General features: G+C 42.3%; 1 protein-coding gene across 1 annotated transcript in view; it reads right to left on the bottom strand.

Moving 5' to 3' along the window:
• Positions 1-7038: 7038 nt before the first annotated feature.
• LOC124798506 (probable cytochrome P450 6a13) overlaps positions 7039-24101 on the bottom strand; it is a 93177-nt gene continuing 76114 nt past the window's right edge. Inside the window, exons 7-8 of the mRNA XM_047261945.1 lie at positions 11365-11616; positions 7039-7296 (exon numbers count right to left, since the gene is read on the bottom strand). Of these exons, the coding sequence (XP_047117901.1) occupies positions 7130-7296; positions 11365-11616 (419 nt within the window). The 3' untranslated portion in view covers positions 7039-7129. The remainder of the gene's footprint in view (positions 7297-11364; positions 11617-24101) is intronic.

The raw sequence follows: 24101 nt of genomic DNA, 5'->3' as shown, positions 1-24101 counted from the left end.
GCAGGCTGCTATTCTCCCATGGAGACGATCGTAGAGATGCTGGATGTAGTCCTGTGGAACGGCTTGCCATGCCATTTCCACCTGGCGCCTCAGTTGGACCAGCGTTCGTGCTGGACGTGCAGACCGCGTGAGACGACGCTTCATCCAGTCCCAAACATGCTCAATGGGGGACAGATCCGGAGATCTTGCTGGCCAGGGTAGTTGACTTACACCTTCTAGAGCACGTTGGGTGGCACGGGATACATGCGGACGTGCATTGTCCTGTTGGAACAGCAAGTTCCCTTGCCGGTCTAGGAATGGTAGAACGATGGGTTCGATGACGGTTTGGATGTACCGTGCACTATTCAGTGTCCCCTCGACGATCACCAGTGGTGTACGGCCAGTGTAGGAGATCGCCCCCCACACCATGATGCCGGGTGTTGGCCCTGTGTGCCTCGGTCGTATGCAGTCCTGATTGTGGCGCTCACCTGCACGGCGCCAAACACGCATACGACCATCATTGGCACCAAGGCAGAAGCGACTCTCATCGCTGAAGACGACACGTCTCCATTCGTCCCTCCATTCACGCCTGTCGCGACACCACTGTAGGCGGGCTGCACGATGTTGGGGCGTGAGCGGAAGACGGCCTAACGGTGTGCGGGACCGTAGCCCAGCTTCATGGAGACGCTTGCGAATGGTCCTCGCCGATACCCCAGGAGCAACAGTGTCCCTAATTTGCTGGGAAGTGGCGGTGCGGTCCCCTACGGCACTGCGTAGGATCCTACGGTCTTGGCGTGCATCCGTGCGTCGCTGCGGTCCGGTCCCAGGTCGACGGGCACGTGCACCTTCCGCCGACCACTGGCGACAACATCTATGTACTGTGGAGACCTCACGCCCCACGTGTTGAGCAATTCGGCGGTACGTCCACCCGGCCTCCCGCATGCCCACTATACGCCCTCGCTCAAAGTCCGTCAACTGCACATACGGTTCACGTCCACGCTGTCGCGGCATGCTACCAGTGTTAAAGACTGCGATGGAGCTCCGTATGCCACGGCAAACTGGCTGACACTGACGGCGGCGGTGCACAAATGCTGCGCAGCTAGCGCCATTCGACGGCCAACACCGCGGTTCCTGGTGTGTCCGCTGTGCTGTGCGTGTGATCATTGCTTGTACAGCCCTCTCGCAGTGTCCGGAGCAAGTATGGTGGGTCTGACACACCGGTGTCAATGTGTTCTTTTTTCCATTTCCACGAGTGTACTTTACCTAGGTTTCGACAAATATAAATTTGTTCTCTTCAGAAGGTAACAGTTTTACGTTAGTAAGGACTAATGTACCATCGCGATGGAACATTAGTCGTTACTAATGTAAACTTGTTACCTTCTGAAGAAGACAAATTTATATTTGTCGAAACCTAGGTAAAGAATTTCTTTATCCATTGCAACTGGTCGACTGTTTATAATTTCATCAATTTATATAACTTCAATAACTAATATTTACAGATCATATAGTTACACAAATCGTGACATACATAAAAAATACACAGAATTATTTACAGAACATTTTTAAATCCTTACGAGAGTACACACCCTTTATTTTCAATGTCTTTGGATATGCCAACAGATATGCACCTGGATGTGACAGTTTTATAATAACATATGATCCATGGTATAGTCTTTGTCACTTCTTGGTCCTCTTCTCCAGACGTGAAGATCTTGAATGAGGTCTCAATGGTACCAAATCTCCAACCTTATGATATTGTCTTCTCTTTAATCTCTCGTCACGGCAGCAAAATAACTGATGATGGCCGAAGTAGGGAGGATATAAAATGTAGAATGACAATGACAAGAAAAACTTTTCCTAAGGAAACGAACTTGTTAACATCTAGTATAAAGTGTTAGGAAGTCTTTTCTGGAGTGTAGCCTAGTCCGAAAGCGAAACATGGACGACCAACAGTTCAGACGAGAAGAGAATAGAAATTACTGTGTTTCATGTTAACTAGTGATTGTTCTGGACAGTAAGAATTCTGTGAAATCGCCTTCAGCGATATAAAGACAGTAGTGAACTTCATTCCCGCGAGTTGTTTTAGGCCTGTGCCCTGTCTGACAATAAATTTCAATGGAAGTGTTGTAGATTGACAGTTATTTTTTTGTGGCGTTAGGCAGACTAGTGTTACTGTGCAAAGATCGAGATCCATCCTGCTCAATCACGAGTACGCATGTGACTGTTTGCACCAATCTTCTCTTAAGATTTCTAGTGTCAATTTTGATGTAACTGTGGACACTCTGGACATCGTGCGTGGTGTTGCGAAGATATCTCAGTGTGCATTGTTTTCACCGTGCTGTGACTTTTTTTTATTGCTGGTCGCTCTGAGTGCAAGTACAAACACGAATCGAAGTGAACTGAGTGGAAGGAGCGAGTTGGGTAGAGCTGAACGCTAACCCGTTTTATTTCAGATATGCGCTGTAGTTCGCCTCTTTGTCCTTGCTCATTCTTTTGTACCTTGTTCCACGTCGCGAGAACTTCTATCTTGGCGCTGTGAGGCCTTAGCAGTTCCATCCCAGCCTCCAGCCCTACACTGACAGCTTCGCATCTAACCACCTGACTAGTCATCACCACCGACCACCACTCCATCCCGATGTCTTGCACCTTCTCACCATCCTGCTGTACCATCGACATCGCACCGTCGACATCGTACCATTATCACCACATCGTCGACGTAAATCTAGTGTTACATGAATAACTCTGTTTTCAAATATTCTTAAACAGTTCGGTGTACATTTAAACGATTTTCTGTATTTTCTCATTCCAAACTAACTGAGTAACATTTTTTTCAATATTCATGCTGAAAACCAACATTTTTGATTAAAAATTCCGCTGTTTTGCTAAATATGATAATTACAACCGGTCTGGCGATGCCCACTGGGGAGCTTTGCCTGGCGGGTTTCCACCGCCAACCGCGCCCGAAGGGGTGGGCCTCATTTCCATTGTAAAATACGTTCCCGAGAATGTTAGTATGATTATTGATCTCGGGTTTCCTCCCGCAACCGCGCCAGAATGGGTGGGCCTCATTTCCACTGTAAAGCGCATTCCCAGTGCCAGTGCGTTCGCATGATTGGGTTCGTGCCCATTTAGTTTCTAAAGGTCCGGTGGGCTTTTCCAGATGCCTTCTGTGTAAGGTAGGGGAAAATACATTCCCAAGGATGTTTATATCATTATGTATGAGACAGGCGAAATACCCTCAGACTTCAAGAAGAACATAATAATTCCAATCCCAAAGAAAGCAGGTGTTGACAGATGTGAAAATAACCCAATTATCAGTTTAATAAGTCACAGCTGCAAAATACTAACGCGAATTCTTTACAGACGAATGGAAAAACTGGTAGAAGCCGACCTCGGGGAAGATCAGTTTGGATTCCGCAGAAATGTTGCAACACGTGAGGCAATACTGACCTTACGACTTATCTTAGAAGAAAGATTAATGATAGGCAAACCTACGTTTCTAGCATTTGTAGACTTAGAGAAAGCTTTTGACAATGTTGACTGGAATACTCTCTTTCAAATTCTAAAGGTGGCAGCGGTAAAATACAGGGAGCGAAAGGCTATTTACAATTTGTACAGAAACCAGATGGCAGTTATAAGAGTCGAGGGGCATGAAAGGGGAGCAGTGGTTGGGAAGGGAGTGAGACAGGGTTGTAGCCTCTCCCCGATGTTATTCAATCTGTATATTGAGCAAGCAGTAAAGAAGACAAAAGAAAAATTTGGTGTAGGTATTAAAATCCACGGAGAAGAAATAAAAACTTTGAGGTTCACCGATGACATTGTAATTCTGTCAGAGACAGCAAAGGACTTGGAAGAGCAGTTGAACGGAATGGACAGTGTTTTGAAAGGAGGATATAAGGAGAACATCAACAAAAGCAAAACGAGGATAATGGAATGTAGTTGAATTAAGTCGGGTGAGGGAATTAGGTTAGGAAATGAGACACTTAAAGTAGTAAAGGAATTTTGCTATTTGGGGAGCAAAATAACTGATGATGGTCGAAGTTGAGAGGATATAAAATGTAGTCTGGCAATGGCAAGGAAAGCGCTTCTGAAGAAGAGAAATTTGTTAACATCGAGTACAGATTAAGTGTCAGGAAGTCGTTTCTGAAAGTATTTGTATGGAGTGTAACCATGTATGGAAGTGAAACATGGACGATAAATAGTTTCGACAAGAAGAGAATAGTATCTTTCGAAATGTTGTGCTACAGAAGAATGCTGAAGATTAGATGGGTGCATCACATAACTAATGAGGAGGTATTGAATAGAATTGGGGAGAAGAGGAGTTTGTGGCACAACTTGACAAGAAGAAGGGCCGGTTGGTAGGATATGTTCTGAGGCATCAGGGGATCACAAATTTAGCATTGGAGGGCTGTGTGGAGGGTAAAAATCGTAGAGGGAGACCAAGGGATGAATACACGAACCAGATTCAGAAGGATGTGGGCTGCAGTAAGTACTTCTTAATTTAATATTTCGTAGTTACATAAATCGACTTTGTGATGTCCATACCTAATGAAATATGATTGTAATACTCCGGCTGCGAGTGCCAGCGATGATGCGCTACGGTAATTTGAGACGACATCGCTCTTTGCTGTGACGACAAAGCTCTTTGCTGTGAAAAAAAACGAGGATAATCTATGCTTTTTGTAACTGTTGGAAATAAGTAATGTCGATTGGACATTGCGTGGTGTTTTTTTTATGTCAGATAAGTTTTCATATAGAAGTAATTTGAAGTGCAGAAGTCAACTTGTAATCGCAGATATCAAAAATAAAAAATTTAATTTGTGAAAAAGAAGGTAAATATCATTTACGAACTTTTTCTCGATGTTGGATCCCCAGACCTTCATAAAACTATTAGTGTGCTTAGCAATACAGTGCATAGTGGTTTCTTCACGAATTTACAATACTGGGCGAATCTGCTAGTATCAGGGTCCAACGACACGCAATATTTCGCCGTCACCTTGTATGTTCAAGACGTTCCCTAAGCGACCAGTTTGTTAGTCAGAAGGTATCATACCGCCACTGTTGTTCAACACTCTCATTCTGAAAGTGTTTTCCAGAAAATCTTACAGCGTCTGTGAGTTCTTTTGTGGCCAAGAGAGAAGGAGTCTTCTTCACGAGTTGTAGCAGTTTTCTCCGACTTTGCCTGGTGTTCTCTGTGAACCGGAGAAGTGGAAACCTCCGAACGCCAACTAGTCCTGTACCTAACCCGTTCTCTCCTTACAGCAGCCACAAAGAAAACATATTCATCTACAGTCAAATTTTCACAGACTTTTATCCTAGACAGATAAAAATATTTTAGAATGTATGCATCTAGGAAAAAGAATCAAAAGAGTTTAAATCCAGTACCTGTCTTACCTGTGTCAAAGTCAAAGGTCAAAGTTAGCTAATTAATTAATGTTTCTTTATGAGTAGCAGTTCATTTTACACTATTGCTACAAATGCGATAGTAATCTCATCGGTCATTTGCGTGGCAACGCTCTACATATTAGAGTAAACAATCCTGTTTAATTCCCTCCTGTTTCCATTAATAAAATTCAATAACTTCGCGATCAGCCCTGGAAACCCAGCACTACTTGTTAGCCGCCGTGTTATCCACTGCCTGTGGCGCCATTGGATGCGGTATGTTGGGGTACTGTACATGATCAGGCCACCGCTCCCCCAGCTGATGCCAGCTTTCCAATCTCGGTGCCAGTAGCCTCTCAAATGGTTTCATGAGCCTAAGTGCATCTCTCCACTATCGGGAATCGAACCGAGGTTGTCCAGAAGGTTGAACACTCGGCTACCGAGACGTACGTCCATACCAATAGGTTTGCCCTTTGTTTCACTATCGTCTTCAGCGGAAAAATTTTTCCTGTGGGTTGCGTCTGCTGTCATGAACTCCATCCATTTGCTACAAGTACCCCCAAGAAAACATGCGACTGTTTGCAAGGATTCACGAAACAAACAGGCTCCGATGTATTGGCTCAGTTTGGTGATCTATAAGGCCTGACGTACAAGTACAACGTCGTAACGATCACGAATGTGATTGTGGTACGAGGGGAAAAATAAGACAGTGCCAGTGAAGTGCCCAGTCCTTACACCTAGCAGCAAAATGATTCCGGTTTCGCTATTTATCGCTTCACCTGTTCATTTGAACACCTGTTGTTGTTGTTGTTATTGTTGTCTGCAGTCCTGAGACTGGTTTGATGCAGCTCTCCACACTACTCTATCCTGTGCAAGCTTCTTCATCTCCCAGTACTTACTGCAACATACATCCTTCCGAATCAACCTATCCATTTCCCTTTTTAAATTTTCTAACCTACCTGCCCGATTAAAGGATCTGACATTCCACGCTCCGATCCGTAGAACCCCAGTTTTCTTTCTCCTGATAACGACGTCCTCTTGAGTAGTCCCCGCCCGGAGATCCGAATGGGGGACTATTTTACCTCCGGAATATTTTACCCAAGAGGACGCCATCATCATTTAACCACACAGTAAAGCTGCATGCCCTCGGGAAAAATTACGGCTGTAGTTTCCCCTTGCTTTCAGCCGTTCGCAGTACCAGCACAGCAAGGCCGTTTTGGTTATAAGAGTGGACATTATTTTCATGAGTCACTCCCACTATGTGAGCCGTGATGTTGTCAGGTAGCGCTGTACTCTGTAAATCTTATTGTCTCTCGTCCCTGTCGTAACTGCTCGCCAACGATTCACATCCTTCCAAGCATATCAATGGTCACAAACAACTAGATACAACAATTGAAAGCCGCGATAGTGGCCACGTGGTTTGAGGTGCCATGTCACGGATTGCGCGGCACCTCCCGCCGGAGGTTCGAGTCCTCCCTCGGGCAAGGGTGTGTGTGTTGTTCTTAGCATAAGTCAGTTTAAGCAGTGTGTAAGTCTAGGGACCGATGACATCAGCAGTTTAGTCCGTTAAGAATTCACACACATTTGAACATTTTTGAACAATTGAAAGATGAAGTATAAGTATTTAAAAATAATTTATTAAGATGTTTTAAATAAAAACAATCATTATGGCATAAATATGTGCAGTCTTAAGCTCTAAGATCAATGATATGTAGTATTTACAATGCAAATAATACTGCAGGTGTAGCAGGGTCAGGTCCGTAAGTAGTTACGTCCTTTTGGCTAGCCGTAACTGAATACCAGTGGTGGGCATCGGAATGAAGGAGACTGCATTAAACTCGATCGGCACCTTCGTCTGCTCACAGCGATGAACTGCGAACTTGGACATGAGGTACGCCAGCCCAATCTTGGTCTGCAGGAGGCCTAGCCGCATACCTGAAAAACAAATGTTTGTTCAGTTGCACCGGTGTCGTATCGTCGCCACTGCTTGGTGTGACTAGGTGCCAGCAGCATTGGTAATAATGTTGTTATCTAATTGCTAACACAGGTGAAAATGTGATAAGCTGATAACAGGCATGAGAATTTGAAGGAAAAAATACTTCTGTGTGATTGTGCGGTGTTGTGATATTACCGGTCACACTAGACACAATGAGCAATCAGACATCAAATACTACAGACGTTTCCATCTTCACTCGACGAACGACAAACTCCCATATTCGATAAGGATTTAGAAAATATTTTGATGTTCCGCATTCTGGTAAACTGCCTTCGTTCTATAACATGTAGAAGAGACCGAGAATCTTGAAATGAACATCACGGTCCTTGTTTACAACCTTGAAGGGTTGTTACAGTATGTGAAGTGACAGTTTTGTATGTGGCATTGGCCACAGAAAACAATTTTCATGATTACATGAATAAAGGGTACCACCGTCTGGATTCCGAAGTTATTTTGCTGTCACGTAGTCAGTGCACGTAAGAGTGCATAGTCCCGCGGCATTTCGCCTATTTCCGTAAGAGTTCGAGTGTGCTCTCCAAACACACTGAGGTTATCAATTCCTCACCATAATTACGTAAGTGGAGTCTGTTCTTTCGGACATGTCCGAAAAAACAGACTCCACTTACACGATTTCCATAGTCCGAGCAGTTGCGATGACCACTGTGTCCGGATGGCGGCCGGCCGCTGTGACCGAGCGCTTCAGTCCGGAACCGCGCTGCCGCTACGGTCGCAGGTTCGAATCCTGCATCGGGTATAGATGTGTGTGCTGTCGTTAGTTAGATTTAAGTAGTTTCTAAGTCTAGGGGACTGATGGCCTCAGATGTTAAGTCCCATAGTGCTTAGAGCCATTTGAACCATCCGGATGGCGAAATGGTCAGCGCATCTACCTAGTACAATACAGAGACCACATATATAACCTTTAAGTAGTCCTAGGTGTCTGGAGTCATACAACCCGTTGTAAGCAGGTTGTTTAAGTTTTTGTGTCGGTAATGCCACGTAGCGCTCTGTATGAAAATCACGGACTGTGCAGTCTGTGGCTGGTTTGCATTGTTGGAATATTTGCTATTGTAGAGTTGGGCAGTTGGGTGTGAACAGCGCGTAGCGTTGTGCAGTTGGAGGTGAGGCGCCAGCAGTGGATGATGTGGGGAGAGAGATGGCAGAATTTTGAGAGCGGACGATCTGGACGTGTGTCCATCAGAAAAAGGAAATTTGCCATACTGGATGTCACAAATTATATATATAGATATATATTATGACTTTTGAACACTGCTAAGGTAAATACATTGTTTGTTCTTTATCAAAATCTGTCATTTGCTAACTATATGCCTATCAGTAGTTAGTGCCTTCAGTAGTTAGAATCTTTTATTTAGCTGGTAGTATTGGCGCTCGCTGTATTGCAGTAGTTCGAGTAACGAAGATTTTTGTGATGTAAGTGATTCATGAAAAGTATAGGTTATTGTTAGTCAGGGCCACTCTTTTGTAGGGGTTATTGAAAGTCAGATTGCGTTGCACTAAAAATATTGTGTGTCAGTTTAGTGTTGATCAGAATAAGCAAAGAGAGAAATGTCTGAGTACGTTCAGTTCTGCTCAGCTGTTTGAAAATCAAATAACGTAAGAAGTTTAACAGCACAGCAATACATAATTTTTCTAAGGGGATGTTTCACCGTTTATACACCTCCGACTCCAGATGGCTGTCTGCAGACTTCCAGGACTATTTCGCACGTTGTCTCTGTAATCCATGTTTAATACTATCAATAAATATGGACGGGTGCCGCCGAGGGTCTTGCCGAACTGGTGGGCCTTACAGGGACCTTTTGGCGTTTTATTCACGCATGTGTCAACGTTGCAACCCCCTATTATCACGCCATAGGAGGGGGCGAAAGGGGAGGGATGAAAATGCCTAAGCCTGCTTTGCTGGTTCGGATAGCGTTCAGATACCGTCTAATGGCTTTCAAAGCTACCTAGTGGTTACAATCCGTACACGAAAGCATTTATTGCGGTCGCGCTGCTCTCCAAAGGGATGCGATCACGTTCACAGTGGATGCAGCGCCACACTGTCCTTAGACAAGCACAGAAACATCTGGCGGTGTCATACTGTTGCTCACCGCACTCGAAACTGTCGCTTTCAGCCGAGAAATGTGTGGGAATCAACGCCCAAAGGAAAGGGATGGTAAGGATGATTGATCATTTTATATCACATAATTTCCTATCAAATGTACAGTTCTGCTTCAGAAGTCGTTTAACGACTGAAAATGCTATAACCTCTTTATTCTGTGAGGTACTGGATGGGTTAGAGTAAAGGTTTCGAACGCTAGGCATATTTTATGATTTAACTAAGGCATTTGATTGTGTTGATCACAAAATATTGCTCCTGCAGTTGGACCATTACGGAATACGGGGAGTAGCTCACAATTGGTTCACCTCTTACTTTAGCAACAGACAGCAAAAGGTTATTATTCACAGTGTTGAGAATGGCTGTGATGTGGGGTCTCAGTGGGGTACGGTCAAGTGGGGGGTGCCGCAGGGATGAGTGTTGGGGCCACTCCTGTTCCTTATTTATATAAATGATATGCCCTCTAGTATTATAGGTAACTCTAAAATATTTCTGTTTGCTTGGTAGTAAACGATATTGTGTGCAGCATTGGCTCGGTTTCAAACAGTGCAGTTCATGACGTAAGTTCATGGCTTATAGAAAATAAACTAACGCTAAATCACAGTAAGACTCAGTTTTTACAGTTTCTAACATACAATTCAACAAAACCTGACGTTTTAATTTCACGGAATGGGCACATGATAAGTGAAGCTGAACAGTTCAAATTCCTAGGTGTTCTGATAGACAGTAAACTGTCGTGGAAAGCCCACGTTTAGAATCTTGTTCAAAGAATTTTGCCATTTTTACTATTCGAACGCTATGTGAAATAAGCGATCGTTCGACACGAAAATTAGCCTACTTTGCTTATTTTAATTCGCTTGCGTCGTATCATATTATATTTTGAGGTAACTCCTCCCATTCTAAAAGGATATTTTCGGCTCAGAAACGGGCGTTTCGGGCAATAAGTGGTGTCAGCTTATTCTCAAGAATAAGCTTCTTTGCTGAAGCTTCTACACGTGATGGAAGGTAAGGTTCTCCAGGCATTCGTCAAACTCAAAGCCTGTCCATCGCATTACCGCAGTATATAGCGTCATTCATCACATCAAAGCACCCGTTTCCAGTCATCCACTATCCAGTGGATGTCGCCCTTTACAGAACTCCTAGCGTCGCTTACCGTGGCTTATGAAGAATGCTGGACAATTGCATACCATTCTTTCTAACTCTCAGTGTACAGCAATTGTGTTACCTGGACTGCTGATAGCACTTTGGATGTCAGGCCTGTTTTCTTCCATTGATTTCGTGCGATTTTATACAACCACCCTCTGTAAGCTCGGCGATTCCTGTCCGTCAGTAGAAGTGGTCTCCGCGGTTTAGCTTTCGCTGTGATTGTTTCTTCGCGTTTCCTTTCACAAACACATCTCTAACAGGCGACCAGGGAAGCTTTAGAAGGCTTCAAATGTCCCTGTTTAATTTTTTACTCGGGTAATACCCAAAGTATTCTACGTTCCGAGTCAATTATCTCTCCTAACTGATCCACTCTGCTGTTACAGTTTCTCTACTGACACCACAATACTCCCCCCCCCCCCCCCTCCCTTATTTACAGTGGCGATTTTCAACCTCTCGTGACAGGTAGTGGTCGATTTTGCATTACATAGGCTTTATTCGCAAAAATCCACAATTATTGCAGACTCAATTAGGTAATTATTTCCTTTACTTATAAACAGAGGAGCCGATATGCAGGCCGCAAAATGGATGCAAGGGAAATACTAGCATAAGTGTTTCTAATTAAGGTGAATGATTCTATAAAGAACATTGACGTGCAGTAACCAAAATTTAATTTGTTAAAAAGCTAAAAATCGCATCCAGCTAGCACAACTGAACGGCTAGAAAAAGAATCGACAGGGAAGTGACTTACCTATGCAGTTGCGCGGTCCTTCACCGAATGGCAGATACACATATGGGTTTCTCCCTGCTTTGTTTTGCTCCGAGAACCTTTCGGGGTCGAAACGTTCAGGCTGTGGGAAGTACTCCGCGTCGTGATGCAGGGCATAGACTGGAACGAAGATTGGCGTCCCTTCTTCCACGGTGACTCCATTGTTAGGGAACTGGTAGCGGCTTGTGCACTTGCGACCAAGTAGTGCGCCTGGTGGATACATCCTTAGCGTTTCTGCAAAGAAAAAACATGTTTTCCAGATGCTTACTCTAGACGGGCTGTAGTATAGAAACAGTGGTCATACTGTCTTGCATCAGATGTTCTTCACATTTTTCATCCTATTATACGTATCTAGTGACTCGTCTATGGCTGATATCGTGAGCAGTTGGTCGTTTAAAACTCAGTTATGGTCTCAATACTGATATCCTTTACAACTTACTGATATAAAGGTTCCATGTTCTATAATAATATTGGAGTTGCAGTTTTACACCAGTGTATTATGTTAGATCTAGATACTACCTAGATGAGATGAGAGATGTGACACTGAGGAGAATCTGACAGAGCACTGAAAGACGTACATCTAAAGAAAGCACCTGGAGTAGACGAAATTCCCTCAGCATTATTTTGCTCCTTGGGAAAGCCAGCGACAGCGAAACTATTCCACATGGTATGCTGTATATATCGGGCATATATCCTAAGATTCGCCAGGCGCAGTCTCTGGTGTTTCGGCAGATATTCGCAGTTTCGTTTTTGCTGTACGCAGCTGCGGTCAGCCAAAGAAATACTGCTCATCACGTTTTTCATGCAACGACCCAATGTCGACGGAAAGTGTAGTTTCCTTCCCGTTACGAACCAAATTATATTTAAACAGAAATTTTACGTGTCTTTCGATAGAACAGTCCCATATTAGTCTAGTGTGATATTTCTGTCATTGATATTTATTAACTGCCCTTGTCAGTAGATATCGATAAACATATCGATAAAACAAGTATTGCACTACACGAATCTGGGACCGCTCAATCGAATTAACACGTAAAATTCCGTTTCAAAATCGCTTTGTTTGTAACGGAAAACAAATCGACCCTTTCCGCCGAAACTGGGCGTCGATGAAAGGCGTGATGAGTAGTATTTGTTTGGACTGACTCCAGCTACTCACAGAAAAAAACAAATTGCAAATATCTGCCGAAACACCAGAGAAAATGCGCCTAATGGTCCTTAAGATTCCGCGAGGGGTAGCCGCGCGGTCTTGGGCGCCTTGCCACGATTCGCGCGGCTTCCCCCGTCGGAGGTTCGAGTCCTCCCTCGGGCATGGTTGTGTGTGTTGTCCTTAGCGTAAGTTAGTTTAAGTTAGATTACGTAGTGTGTAAGCCTAGGGACCGATGACCTCAGCAGTTTGGTCCTGTAGGAACTTACCACAAATTTCCAATTTACCCTTAGGAGGGACCCCCTGTACATACAGGATGTAATGGATATGGTTGGTTGGTTGTTTGGGGAAGGAGACCAGACAGCGTGGTCATCGGTCTCATCGGATTAGGGAAGGATGGGGAAGGAAGTCGGCCGTGCCCTTTCAGAGGAACCATCCCGGCATTTGCCTGGAGTGGTTTAGGGAAATCACGGAAAACCTAAATCAGGATGGCCGGACGCGGGATTGAACCGTCGTCCTCCCGAATGCGAGTCCAGTGTCTAACCACTGCGCCACCTCGCTCGGTCAATGTAATGGATATAAATGCAGATATTTTTGTGTGCGTTAACTACCCTCTACCATTTTGCGTCCATACGTCCACACTTGACCCTCCGCCCAGGGGAAAATAATCATCTTGTCACACGTGTTTGGAGATACTACACAACTTAAAACTATAAGACTCGTAACAGCTATAATTACTAGCCTGGAAATGACGTAAATACTGATGTAAGGCCGTTCAATAGACCGTTCTTAATCGCCAATAGAAATATCTGCACTTATACCGTTTCATCGCATATATGAGACAGGCAAAATACGCTCGGACTTCAAGAAGAGCTTAATAATGCCAGTTCCAAAAAAAGGCTGGTGCTCACACGTGTGAATGCTAGCGAACTATCAGTTTACTAAGTCATTGTTGCAAAATACTAACAAGAAATACAGAAAAATGGAAAGAATGTTAAAGCCAATCTCAGATAATATCAGTCTGGATTCTGGAGAAATCTAGGAACGCAAGGGGCAACTGACCCAATGGTTTATCGTAGAAGACAGACTGAAGAAAAATAAACTTACTTTTATATCGCTGGCACAATCAGAGAAAGCTTTTTCACAATTTTGACCAGAATATAATATTTGAAATTCTCATGATAGCAGGGGTACAGAGAGCGAGGGACTATCTTCAACTTGTACAGAAACCAGATTGAAGTTATAATAACGAAGAACATAAAAGCCAGCAGTAATTGAGAAGGGCGTGAGATAGGGCTGTATACTATCCTTCATGTTATTCGATATGTAAAATGATCAAGCAATAAAGGGAACTTTTCGCTGGCTCTACTATTTTCTTTGTTTTATTATTACTCGCGAACAACTAACATATGAGAAAAAATATGTTGCTACGGAAAGACCGCAAAGATAGGATAAGAGAGATTAGGGCTCGTACAGAGGCATAAAGGCAGTCATTTTTCCATCGTTCTGTTTGGGAGTGGAACAGGAAGAGAAGATGCTAGTTGTGGTACGAGGCACCCTCCGCCACGCACCGTATGGTGGATTGCGGAGTATGTATGTAGATGTAGCAAGAGCACCGAAATACCTTTTAGTGATGCTGTGCTGTGACTTTCTTTGGATCATTAATTTTCAACAAAACAAAATATATTATGTTCTTATTCTTCTGGATCTGGCTTTCTATTAAAGGAACATTTTTTCGTTACTGTAACTCGCCATAAAGTTCAACATATCATCCTTACTACAGTTATTGAAAAGGTTAATGAAAATTATTTAGTTATCAATACTGATGTCACAGTACGCAATGATTGTTTAACATCAAAATTTTGCAGTGGATTTTTGTTAACAGTAAGACACCAATAAGTACCACGACTAACACGAGAACATGAGACTATTGTCATAGAAAAAGATGTTTTTACTATAAGGTTTGCCAGACCAAAACTACGCACAGCAAGATTTCTTTTATGTTATGACGGTAAATTATCTTTTTGCACTGTTAATAATGTATTATCAGCAGCACGCGTCAACCTGTAAAACATCATAAAATCTGCTGCTCTGCTCTGCAGTTCCGAAAGCTGAAAGAAATAATTTTAGTTCACTATTACCTGCCCGCTTCTTTGCGGTATGATTGATTTCATTTAATGCAGTTTAAATGAGCCGCGGCAGCGGCTCGTTCGCTCGTAGCGCAGCTCTGCACCACGAATAATATTTAAATAACTGAAAATGTCTTAAAGGGATGGGATGAAATACCAGGCAAGCTTATTACAAATCATAATGCAAGTTTTCACTAAGTAACTCTATTCAAAACATTTAAACAGATTAAGTTATTACACACCTTTACAAATCAATGTCTAATGGCGTCCCTCTCTCAATCTTGACAAAAGAATGCTACGCAAGCGTACAATATAACGTCACAGGCTCTTCCTACTCACGTAACTCCAAGAAGACGACAGAGAAATTAATGTTCGGTTTTTACTATTTATACTAGTCACATATTCTCATCTTTGTTTGATATTTAATAAGTATCGTCTGTGGCGGTTTCAGTACTCGACGACACAGATATTATCTTTAAAGAAAATCGGTACATAATTCTATACAAGAACAAAACACGACACATAATGCTTTCACTTTATTACATAAAATTCACACAATCGTTGTCCACGCAATTACAATCATCCAGTTCCATTATTCTTTTCTCCTTTTCCCTTTTATCACATATGTCTTTTGCTAAGAGACGTTACAAACTAAAGATAAATTTGGAAATAGTAGTAAAATTAATGGCGAAAAATGAAAACTACAAGGTTAATTGTAAGTCTGACAGAGACGACAACGACTTTAAGATCAGTTTAACGGAATGGGTAGTGTCGTGAAATGAGGTAACAAGATGAACATTAACAAAGGAAAAAAAGGGTAATTGAGTGTGGTAAAATTATGGGAGATAATGTTGAGGGAACTGGGAAATCAGACATTAAAAGGAGTACACTAGTTTTGCTATTTAGGTGGCAAGATAAGTGATGACTGTCGAAGTAAAGAACAAAAGAAAACGTAGACTGGCAATAGCTAGAAAAGCGATTCTGAGAAAGAGAAATATTTTAATAGAGAGTATAAATTTAAGTGTTGATCTCTAATGAAAGTATTTGTTTGGATTGTGCCCTTGAATGGAAATGAAACGCAGGCAGCATATATATGAAGAGAATAGAAGCTTTAGTAACGTGATGCTACGGATGAAGACAGAAGATTATGGGTAAATCTAATAATTAATCAAGAGGGAACCAGGGAGAAAAGATCATTATGGTACAACTTGAGTAAAAGAAGGAATCGTTCGATGAGACACATCCCGAGACATCAAGCGATTGTTATTTGCGCTATTGTGGTAACAACTGTACGGGACCAGGACTTGACTATAGAAACGAACCTTCTAGTGGATTTGAGTTGCAGGTGTTGTGCAGAGGTGAAGAGATTTCTACAGGACAGACTAGCGCGGAGAGCAAATTCAAACGAGTCTTCGTACTGAAGATAAGAACAACTATTATTCTATACTGCACTTTATTACATCAAAGGTAGGTTAAGTCTGTATTAAGTAACTGTTATCTTACTCTTTCATCCTGCAAGGGGTTACTGAATTCTATAATCAGGGTGTATACGACCCGGGACAACCGGGAGATCCGGGAAAAAAACGGGATTTTTTTCATCCAGGAGAAAACCGGGAAAAACCCGGGATATTTTCAGAATTCCGGGAATTTTTCATTGTTTGAGTTTTCTGTTAAATTTTTGTAATTTTGACTGGTAAGAACCGATACTCTAACAAAGGATGTTACTGTATCCCGCTACTGCAGAATAATACCTAACACCAAAACATAAACGAGAGAAAAAGACGAAAATAACTTAAATTGCAAAGGAAATGCGCCATATACAACAACGACACAGTGCTCATGCAAGCGTCTGCCAATTTAAAATGTGTCAAAGGCTTTAGGAAGACTATGCAGTGCTTTATAACAACAAATTGCCTCCAATGAGTGTGAAGTCGCAATTGTTTACATTCGATTTGTTTTAGCAGGTACGCGCGGGCTCATGCGCATGCGCAGTTAGTCACGTTTGAGTAGTAGATTCTCCCGCTTCTGGCTACAGGAATGTGGCTGTTGGCTGTGCAAGCAGTCGCAGCAAGCAGCTAGATGCTACCGGGAAAAGGGGGCGCCAAATTCATATTCTTGAGGAAAAAAAAGCACGCCATGTAAATCTGTAGCAAGGTTAGAGAAAAAAAAATGCTAGTAGCTAAGGTTTGAAGAAATGTGTAATTTCTTGCTTATCTCTTGTCAGTATTGGTTTTATATATCCTATATTTAATTTTATGTCACACAAAACAGCAAGTTAATAGCTAATAGGCAATAAAGAGTTCAGATTTTCTGAAGAGTTCTTGTTCTCTCGATTACAAATAATCCCATCCTCTATTAACTGCGAGATTTTTTTAAAGAGGGCAGGCTGTCAAACCGGCCGGCTGGGAGCAGGAGAGGCACCACAGGACATTTCAATTTCCACTCGCCTGAATATAGTTTGGATGTGCGGTAGAAAAATGCTTTATGAAGAGGCGTGGCACTGCACTTTGGCATACTTAAGGCCAAATAATATGTCTTACATTTCCTTGAATACATATGTTTTGTGTCAGACTTTTCAGAAAGATGTGCGCTACTAGATGAACATATTTTGAAAATTCGATATTTTTGATATTGACTCGGTTCGCAAATATCGTAGATCCGGGGCTGACGCGCAGAGCATTCTGAGCTATAGTGGGTAGTCTCCACATGACCCTTGTTTACATTTAGTGATTTTGCTGTTTTCCCTTCGTTTACTCTCACGTCAAATGAAAACAAAACGGATATCTGTGGCCGGGAGCTATCAAGTGAATTAGAACACATTCACATAATTACGAAAGGCTAAAATATGTCATTAGTTTCAGATTTTATTTTATTTCCACCTTTCTGACAGTCAAGCATTAATCACCTTGCTCAACAGTGAAGTTATTTTTGTCTGTTTGCTAAAGAAATTTGACTTTTGTTAACCTTTTCCGCAGAGGCAGTCAATGTATTTGAAACGAAATGTTTAATTCCACAGTACCGGCTAGTTCCAACTGTTCGCTACATTTGAGGTGCACGTTTTCATTTTCTAGCACCTATGGCATTATGTCATAATAAAGAACCAAACATGATATAATACAGTACTGGTGCTTCCAGAAAATTTACATCCCCAAAACCATACTGAAAAGCTTAATATCAGGTCGAGGTCTACTTCATTGGGAATCCGGACGTACGAATGAGCAATTTAAGTAGGGACTTTAAATGTGCACATTTTAATATTGTTTACAAAATTCCGATACTCTTGCAGTATCCTCTGATGTCTTGTTTCTTTTATGACATAATGTATGATCTTTCAATGTTTTACACGTACGTACATACGGGCTTCCTACGTCATGATAGCTACCCAGTCGTGGTGTCGCCTGTTATCTGCGCTTTCTAGCAACTGCTGAAACGAACCTATTTCTAATAGGTCGCGGGAAAATATTGCGAATAGTGGTTTGAAAAGCGTTACTTTAAAAGTAAATATCCTTTTACATATGTTGAACTATGCGCAAGAATTTACCATGAATTTATTAAATCACAGAGCGTTTGACTCACTTTTAAAAATCAACTCTGATGACGCGCCATTTAGAAGAATTTCGAACCCTGAAGATCAGACATTTATGCCATTATCACAAATTTTACTGGCACATTTGTGTGATATATCTTAAAGTGTAACACGCGCAAAAAATATCAACAGTATATGCGAAAGCATTGCTTCTCTTGCAGCTTGAGAGCAATATTATAAGTGAAACCTTTGCTTTTCTTGCAGCAACACCATGTATATTAATTTAAACTATTAACTTTCCTTGTTTGTATGTTCGTGCTACTTAACAGTGATGTTGCTGTTGGCTGACTACATCACGTGTCCTATGCTCTGAATATCCGCTGTCACCGGCTGGCGAGATCACGTGACATGAGCTACGACGGCCTACAAAAGCGCATCGAAATCTCGATTTGAATGATTCTGAAAGTAACATGCGGTGTTTGGTGGAATTCCAGTGTCTACTTTCGTAATACGAAATTACGCCGTACATGTTGCTGTACATCAAAGATGTTTCCAAAACGTGTCTTTTTCTCTGAGTTTCGTTTTCTAAAGTGCCGGGAAATTGTACGCCCGTGTATAAAACCATAACCATTGAAAGGATTGATAAGGGAAAATATACTGTCACCCGGGAGAAAGTGTATTTTTAACCGGGAAATCCGGGAAACATCCGGGAATTTTTTTCCTTGTCCACGTATACACCCTGATAATGCACTTTGCGGATTTGTAGTGACAACTGCGTATTACTTTCAACAGGACCTCAAGTCCGTAAACAATGTTTCATGCCAATGGAACAGATAAGTAACGCATTGCTCGAAAACTGCGACGGAACAGAGACATTGTTGGACAGAAATAATCACAGCTAATGACGAACGACATTGAAAACAGAAAATACGTAATAGAGGTGGAGTGGTATGTTTATAACTAAAAGTGGTAGAGATTTCACCACATGGGAAAGCAGCATAACAGGCATAAATAACGTTCATGTCTGATACAGACCAGGTTCCGAAGATAAAGGTCGGCATTGGATTCCGAATAAGGAATAATCACCCCTCTTCCACTAATTCACATTTTGCACCTGTTATTCAAGCTGGCTAGCAAACTGTTGAGAGCTTTTAGGGGATATTATCCCATTCCTGTATCAAGGCGGTTTTCAATTCTTGCATGGTTCGGGGAGGGGGTGTTCGTTGAGAAATATCTCTGCCAAAAGCATCCCAAGAGTGCTCTATATGTCCGGTGAATACACAGGCCATTCCAAACGTTCAGTATCTTCGCTTTCCAGTGAGTCCAACACCTTACCTGTCTTGTGTGGCCGGGCAGTGTCGTGCATGAGCACGAATCCAGGACCTTCCGCACTCCTAAACTGACGGACGTGAACCAGAATAGTCTCCATGTAATACCGCTGTGCTGAAACGGTACCTCGCAAAAAGATATGCAGTGAAGTTCGGCCATTATGCCTGTCCACACAACAACGCCTAGGCCATACCGATAACGTTCATGAACATTCTGTGGTGTGTAACGTGTTCCCCTCTCTCTCCACACTAACTGGTGGCTATAATCATTTGCCACAGTGAAGCGAAGTAGCAAACAACTTTAAAAAAGCGCAGTTGACTCCCATATAAAAGAAGGATACAAGAACGGAGAGGCAAAAACACAGACCAATATCCGTAAAATAAGTTTGCTGCAGAATTCTTGAGCATATCCTAAATTCCGCTGCAGTCCATCCATGCCCGAGGCAGGATTCGAACCTGCGGTCTTGCGGTTCCAGACTGCAGCGCCTTTAACCGCACGGCCACTTCGGCCGGCTCGGCAGCAGGGAAACGAATTATCGACCTCGGTTTATTGCGTGAATTTTAAGAAATAGTGGCTCATTTAAAAAGGAGAACACGTACAGAACACTAGTATGACTCGTTCTTCAGTATTGCTAGAGTGTTTGGGATCCCACCTGGTCGGAATGAAGGAAGACATCGAAGGAATTCAAAGGCTTGCTGCTAGGTTTGTTACTGGTAGGTTCGAACAACACGCAAGTGTTACGAAGATGTTTCGTGAACTCAAATGGGAATCTCTGGAGGGAAGGCAACATTTTTTCCGCGAACCACTAATTAGAAAATTTAGGTGATCGGAATTTGTGGCCAAGTGCAGAATGATTCTGCTGCATTCAGTGTACATTTCGTGTAAGGGCCGCGAAGACGAGATAAAACTTGGACACTTACGGAGGAATTTAGACAGTCGTTTTGCTATCACTGCATCTGCGATTGGAACAGCACGGGGAATCATTAGTAGTGGTACAGGCACCCTCCGCCAGGCACCATATAGTGGCTTGCGGAGTATATATGCAGATGTACATTTATTGCAAATGATGGAGTGTGAAACAGTAGCTCGTGGCTTATAGAGAAAAGATTGTTGCTCAGCTGCTACGAATCAGTGCACGCACTGCTGACGCGGAACTAGGACGTAAAATGGTTCAAATGGCTCTGAACACTATGGGACTTAACATCTATGGTCATCAGTCCCCTAGAACTTAGAACTACTTAAACGTAACTAACCTAAGGACATCACACAACACCCAGTCATCACGAGGCAGAGAAAATCCCTGACCCCGCCGGGAATCGAACCCGGGAACTAGGACGTAACATCCACTTTGTTTTGTGAATGGTTCCAGAAGATCAGACGAGGTTTTCCGCAATTGATAATACGCTAAGGCACACGTAATTTTTTGTACCCGTAATGCTCGCTAACTCTGGTATGTTGAAACAGGTGTTTCTTTTCATGGAACCGTATACTTTCATTACTACATTGGAAGAACAATTGCAGTTGTACAGTGCTTGTTAATATTAGCGTTGAAATCTTTCTCAAAAATATCCAAGAAATGTACCAAACTTGGAAAGCAATGCGGCCAGAGTAGGTTGTTGCGGTGTGCACATCGCCAAGCAGAGCTCCTATGCCAGGCTCCGTCGTTATATACATCAAGACAGACCTACGCTACTAATTGTATCGTATTAAATCGGGGACCTAGAAACGACGGAGAGGCTTCGTCCCGCCGTAGCCCTCAGTGGTTCACAACCCCACAATAGGGCACAGCAGTCCACCCACCCCATACATAAAAGCATATGTAAAAAATATAACAAAGGTATGGGAAGAAGTTTTATATACTACCCTTGAAGAAATGACACATCGTTCTAATATATGACACAATCGACTAATTTTCACAGAAGTCATACAATCGAAATAGTGTGTTTTTTAAGGCAAGTTGATCATTCAACAAATCTTTTGAATTTAGGTGAGAATGTTTATGTATTTCAAATAGTTCTAAAAGGTTCATTTTGTAGTCCTTTTCAACTATATAATTTCCGTTCTAAACAAGGATGCAGGAGGATGAGTGATTTTCTGTGTTTTGAGGTGTTTTGCAAAAACTGACTTATATGAATTCTCGCCATCTTTCTTGAGCAAGTGTTCACGTGAGCGAGTCTTAAATGCCCTCGCTGTCTGTCCAATATAAAAACTCGGACATATACTACACTGTATTTTATGTACTCCAAATTTGAGCAGTTTCTCAGTTGGAGGTTCCTCATTATGTGTGAAGAGCAACTTGGGGGGGCATTATTGGTGGCAGAGCGCACAGTGATCTCATATTTTTTAAATAACTTGGCTATACGACGCGAAATGTTCTTAGAAATGGGATTGTTGTGTATTTCTTACCCTGTTGTTGTTGCTGTTGTGGTCTTCAGTCCTGAGACTGGTTTGATGCAGCTCGCTCCATGCTACCCTATCCTGTGCGAGATGCTTCATCTCCCAGTACCTACTGCAACCTACATCCTTCTGAATCTGCTTAGTGTATTCATCTCTTGGTCTCCCTCTACGATTTTTACCCTCCACGCTGCCCTCCAATGCTAAATTTGTGATCCCTTGATGCCTCAAAACATGTCCTACCAACCGATCCCTTCTTCTAGTCAAGTTGTGCCACAAACTTCTCTTCTCCCCAATCCTGTTCAACACCTCCTCATTAATTACGTGATCTACCTACCTTATCTTCAGCATTCTTCTGTAGCACCACATTTCGAAAGCTTCTATTCTCTTCTTGTCCAAACTGGTTATCGTCCATGTTTCACTTCCATACATGGCTACACTCCATAAAAATACTTTCAGAAACGACTTCCTGACACTTAAATCTATACTCGATGTTAATAAATTTCTCTTCTTCAGAAACGATTTCCTTGCCATTGCCAGTCTACATTTTATATCCTCTCTACTTCGACCATCATCAGTTATTTTGCTCCCTAAATAGCAAAACTCCTTTACTACTTTAAGTGTCTCATTTCCTAATCTAATCCCCTCAGCATCACCCGATTTAATTTGACTACATTCCATTATCCTCGTTTTGCTTTTGTTGATGTTCATCTTATATCCTCCTTTCAAGACACTATCCATTCAGTTCAACTGCTCTTCCAAGTCCTTTGCTGTCTCTGACAGAATTACAATGTCATCGGCGAACCCCAAAGTTTTTACTTCTTCTCCATGAATTTTAATACCTACTCCGAATTTTTCTTTTGTTTGCTTTACTGCTTGCTCAATATACAGATTGAATTACATCGCGGAGAGACTACAACCCTGTCTCATTCCTTTCCCAACCACTGCTTCCCTTTCATGCCCCTCGACTCTTATGACTGCCATCTCGTTTATGTACAAATTGTAAATAGCCTTTCGCGCCCTGTATTTTACCCCTGCCACCTTCAGAATTTGAAAGAGAGTATTCCAGTTAACGTTGTCAAAAGCTTTCTCTAAGTCTACAAATGCTAGAAACGTAGGTTTGCCTTTTCTTAATCTTTCTTCTAAGATAAGTCGTAAGGTTAGTATTGCCTCACGTGTTCCAACATTTCTCGGAATCCAAACTGATCTTCCCCGAGGTCCGCTTCTACCAGTTTTTCCATTCGTCTAAAGAATTCGCGTTAGTATTTTGCAGCTGTGACTTATTAAACTGATAGTTCGGTAATTTTCACATCTGTCAACACCTGCTTTCTTTGGGATTGGAATTATTACATTCTTCTTGAAGTCTGTGGGTATTTCGCATGTCTCATACATCTTGCTCACCAGATGGTAGAGTTTTGTCATGACTGGCTCTCCCAAGGCCATCAGTAGTTCTAATGGAATGTTGTCTACTCCCGGGGCCTTGTTTCGACTCAGGTCTTTCAGTGCTCTGTCAAACTCTTCACGCAGTATCTTATCTCTCATTTCATCTTCATCTACATCCTCTTCCATTTCCATAATATTGTCCTCAAGTACATCGCCCTTGTATAAACCCTCTATATACTCCTTCCACCTTTCTGCCTTCCCTTCTTTGCTTAGAACTGGGTTGCCATCTGAGCTCTTGATATTCATACAAGTGGTTCTCTTATCTCCAAACGTCTCTTTAATTTTCCTGTAGGCAGTATCTATCTTACCCCTAGTGAGACAAGCCTCTACATCCTTACATTTGTCCTCTAGCCATTCCTGTTTAGCCATTTTGCACTTCCTGTCGATCTCATTTTTGAGACGATTGTATTCCTTTTTGCCTGCTTCATTTACTGCATTTTTATATTTTCTCCTTTCATCAATTAAATTCAATATTTCTTCTGTTACCCAAGGATTTCTATTAGCCCTCGTCTTTTTACCGACTTGATCCTCTGCTGCCTTCACTACTTCATCCCTCAGAGCTACCCATTCTTCTTCTACTGTATTTCTTTCCCCCATTCCTGTCAATTGTTCCCTTATGCTATCCCTGAAACTCTCTACAACCTCTGGTTCTTTCAGTTTATCCAGGTCCCATCTCCTTAAATTCCCACCTTTTTGCAGTTTCTTCAGTTTCAATCTGCAGTTCATAACCAATAGATTGTGGTCAGAATCCACA

This window comes from Schistocerca piceifrons, chromosome 5 (genome assembly GCF_021461385.2).
Source record: "Schistocerca piceifrons isolate TAMUIC-IGC-003096 chromosome 5, iqSchPice1.1, whole genome shotgun sequence".
Taxonomy (NCBI): Eukaryota; Metazoa; Arthropoda; class Insecta; order Orthoptera; family Acrididae; genus Schistocerca; species Schistocerca piceifrons.
This window is presented reverse-complemented; position numbering and strand designations above follow the sequence as displayed.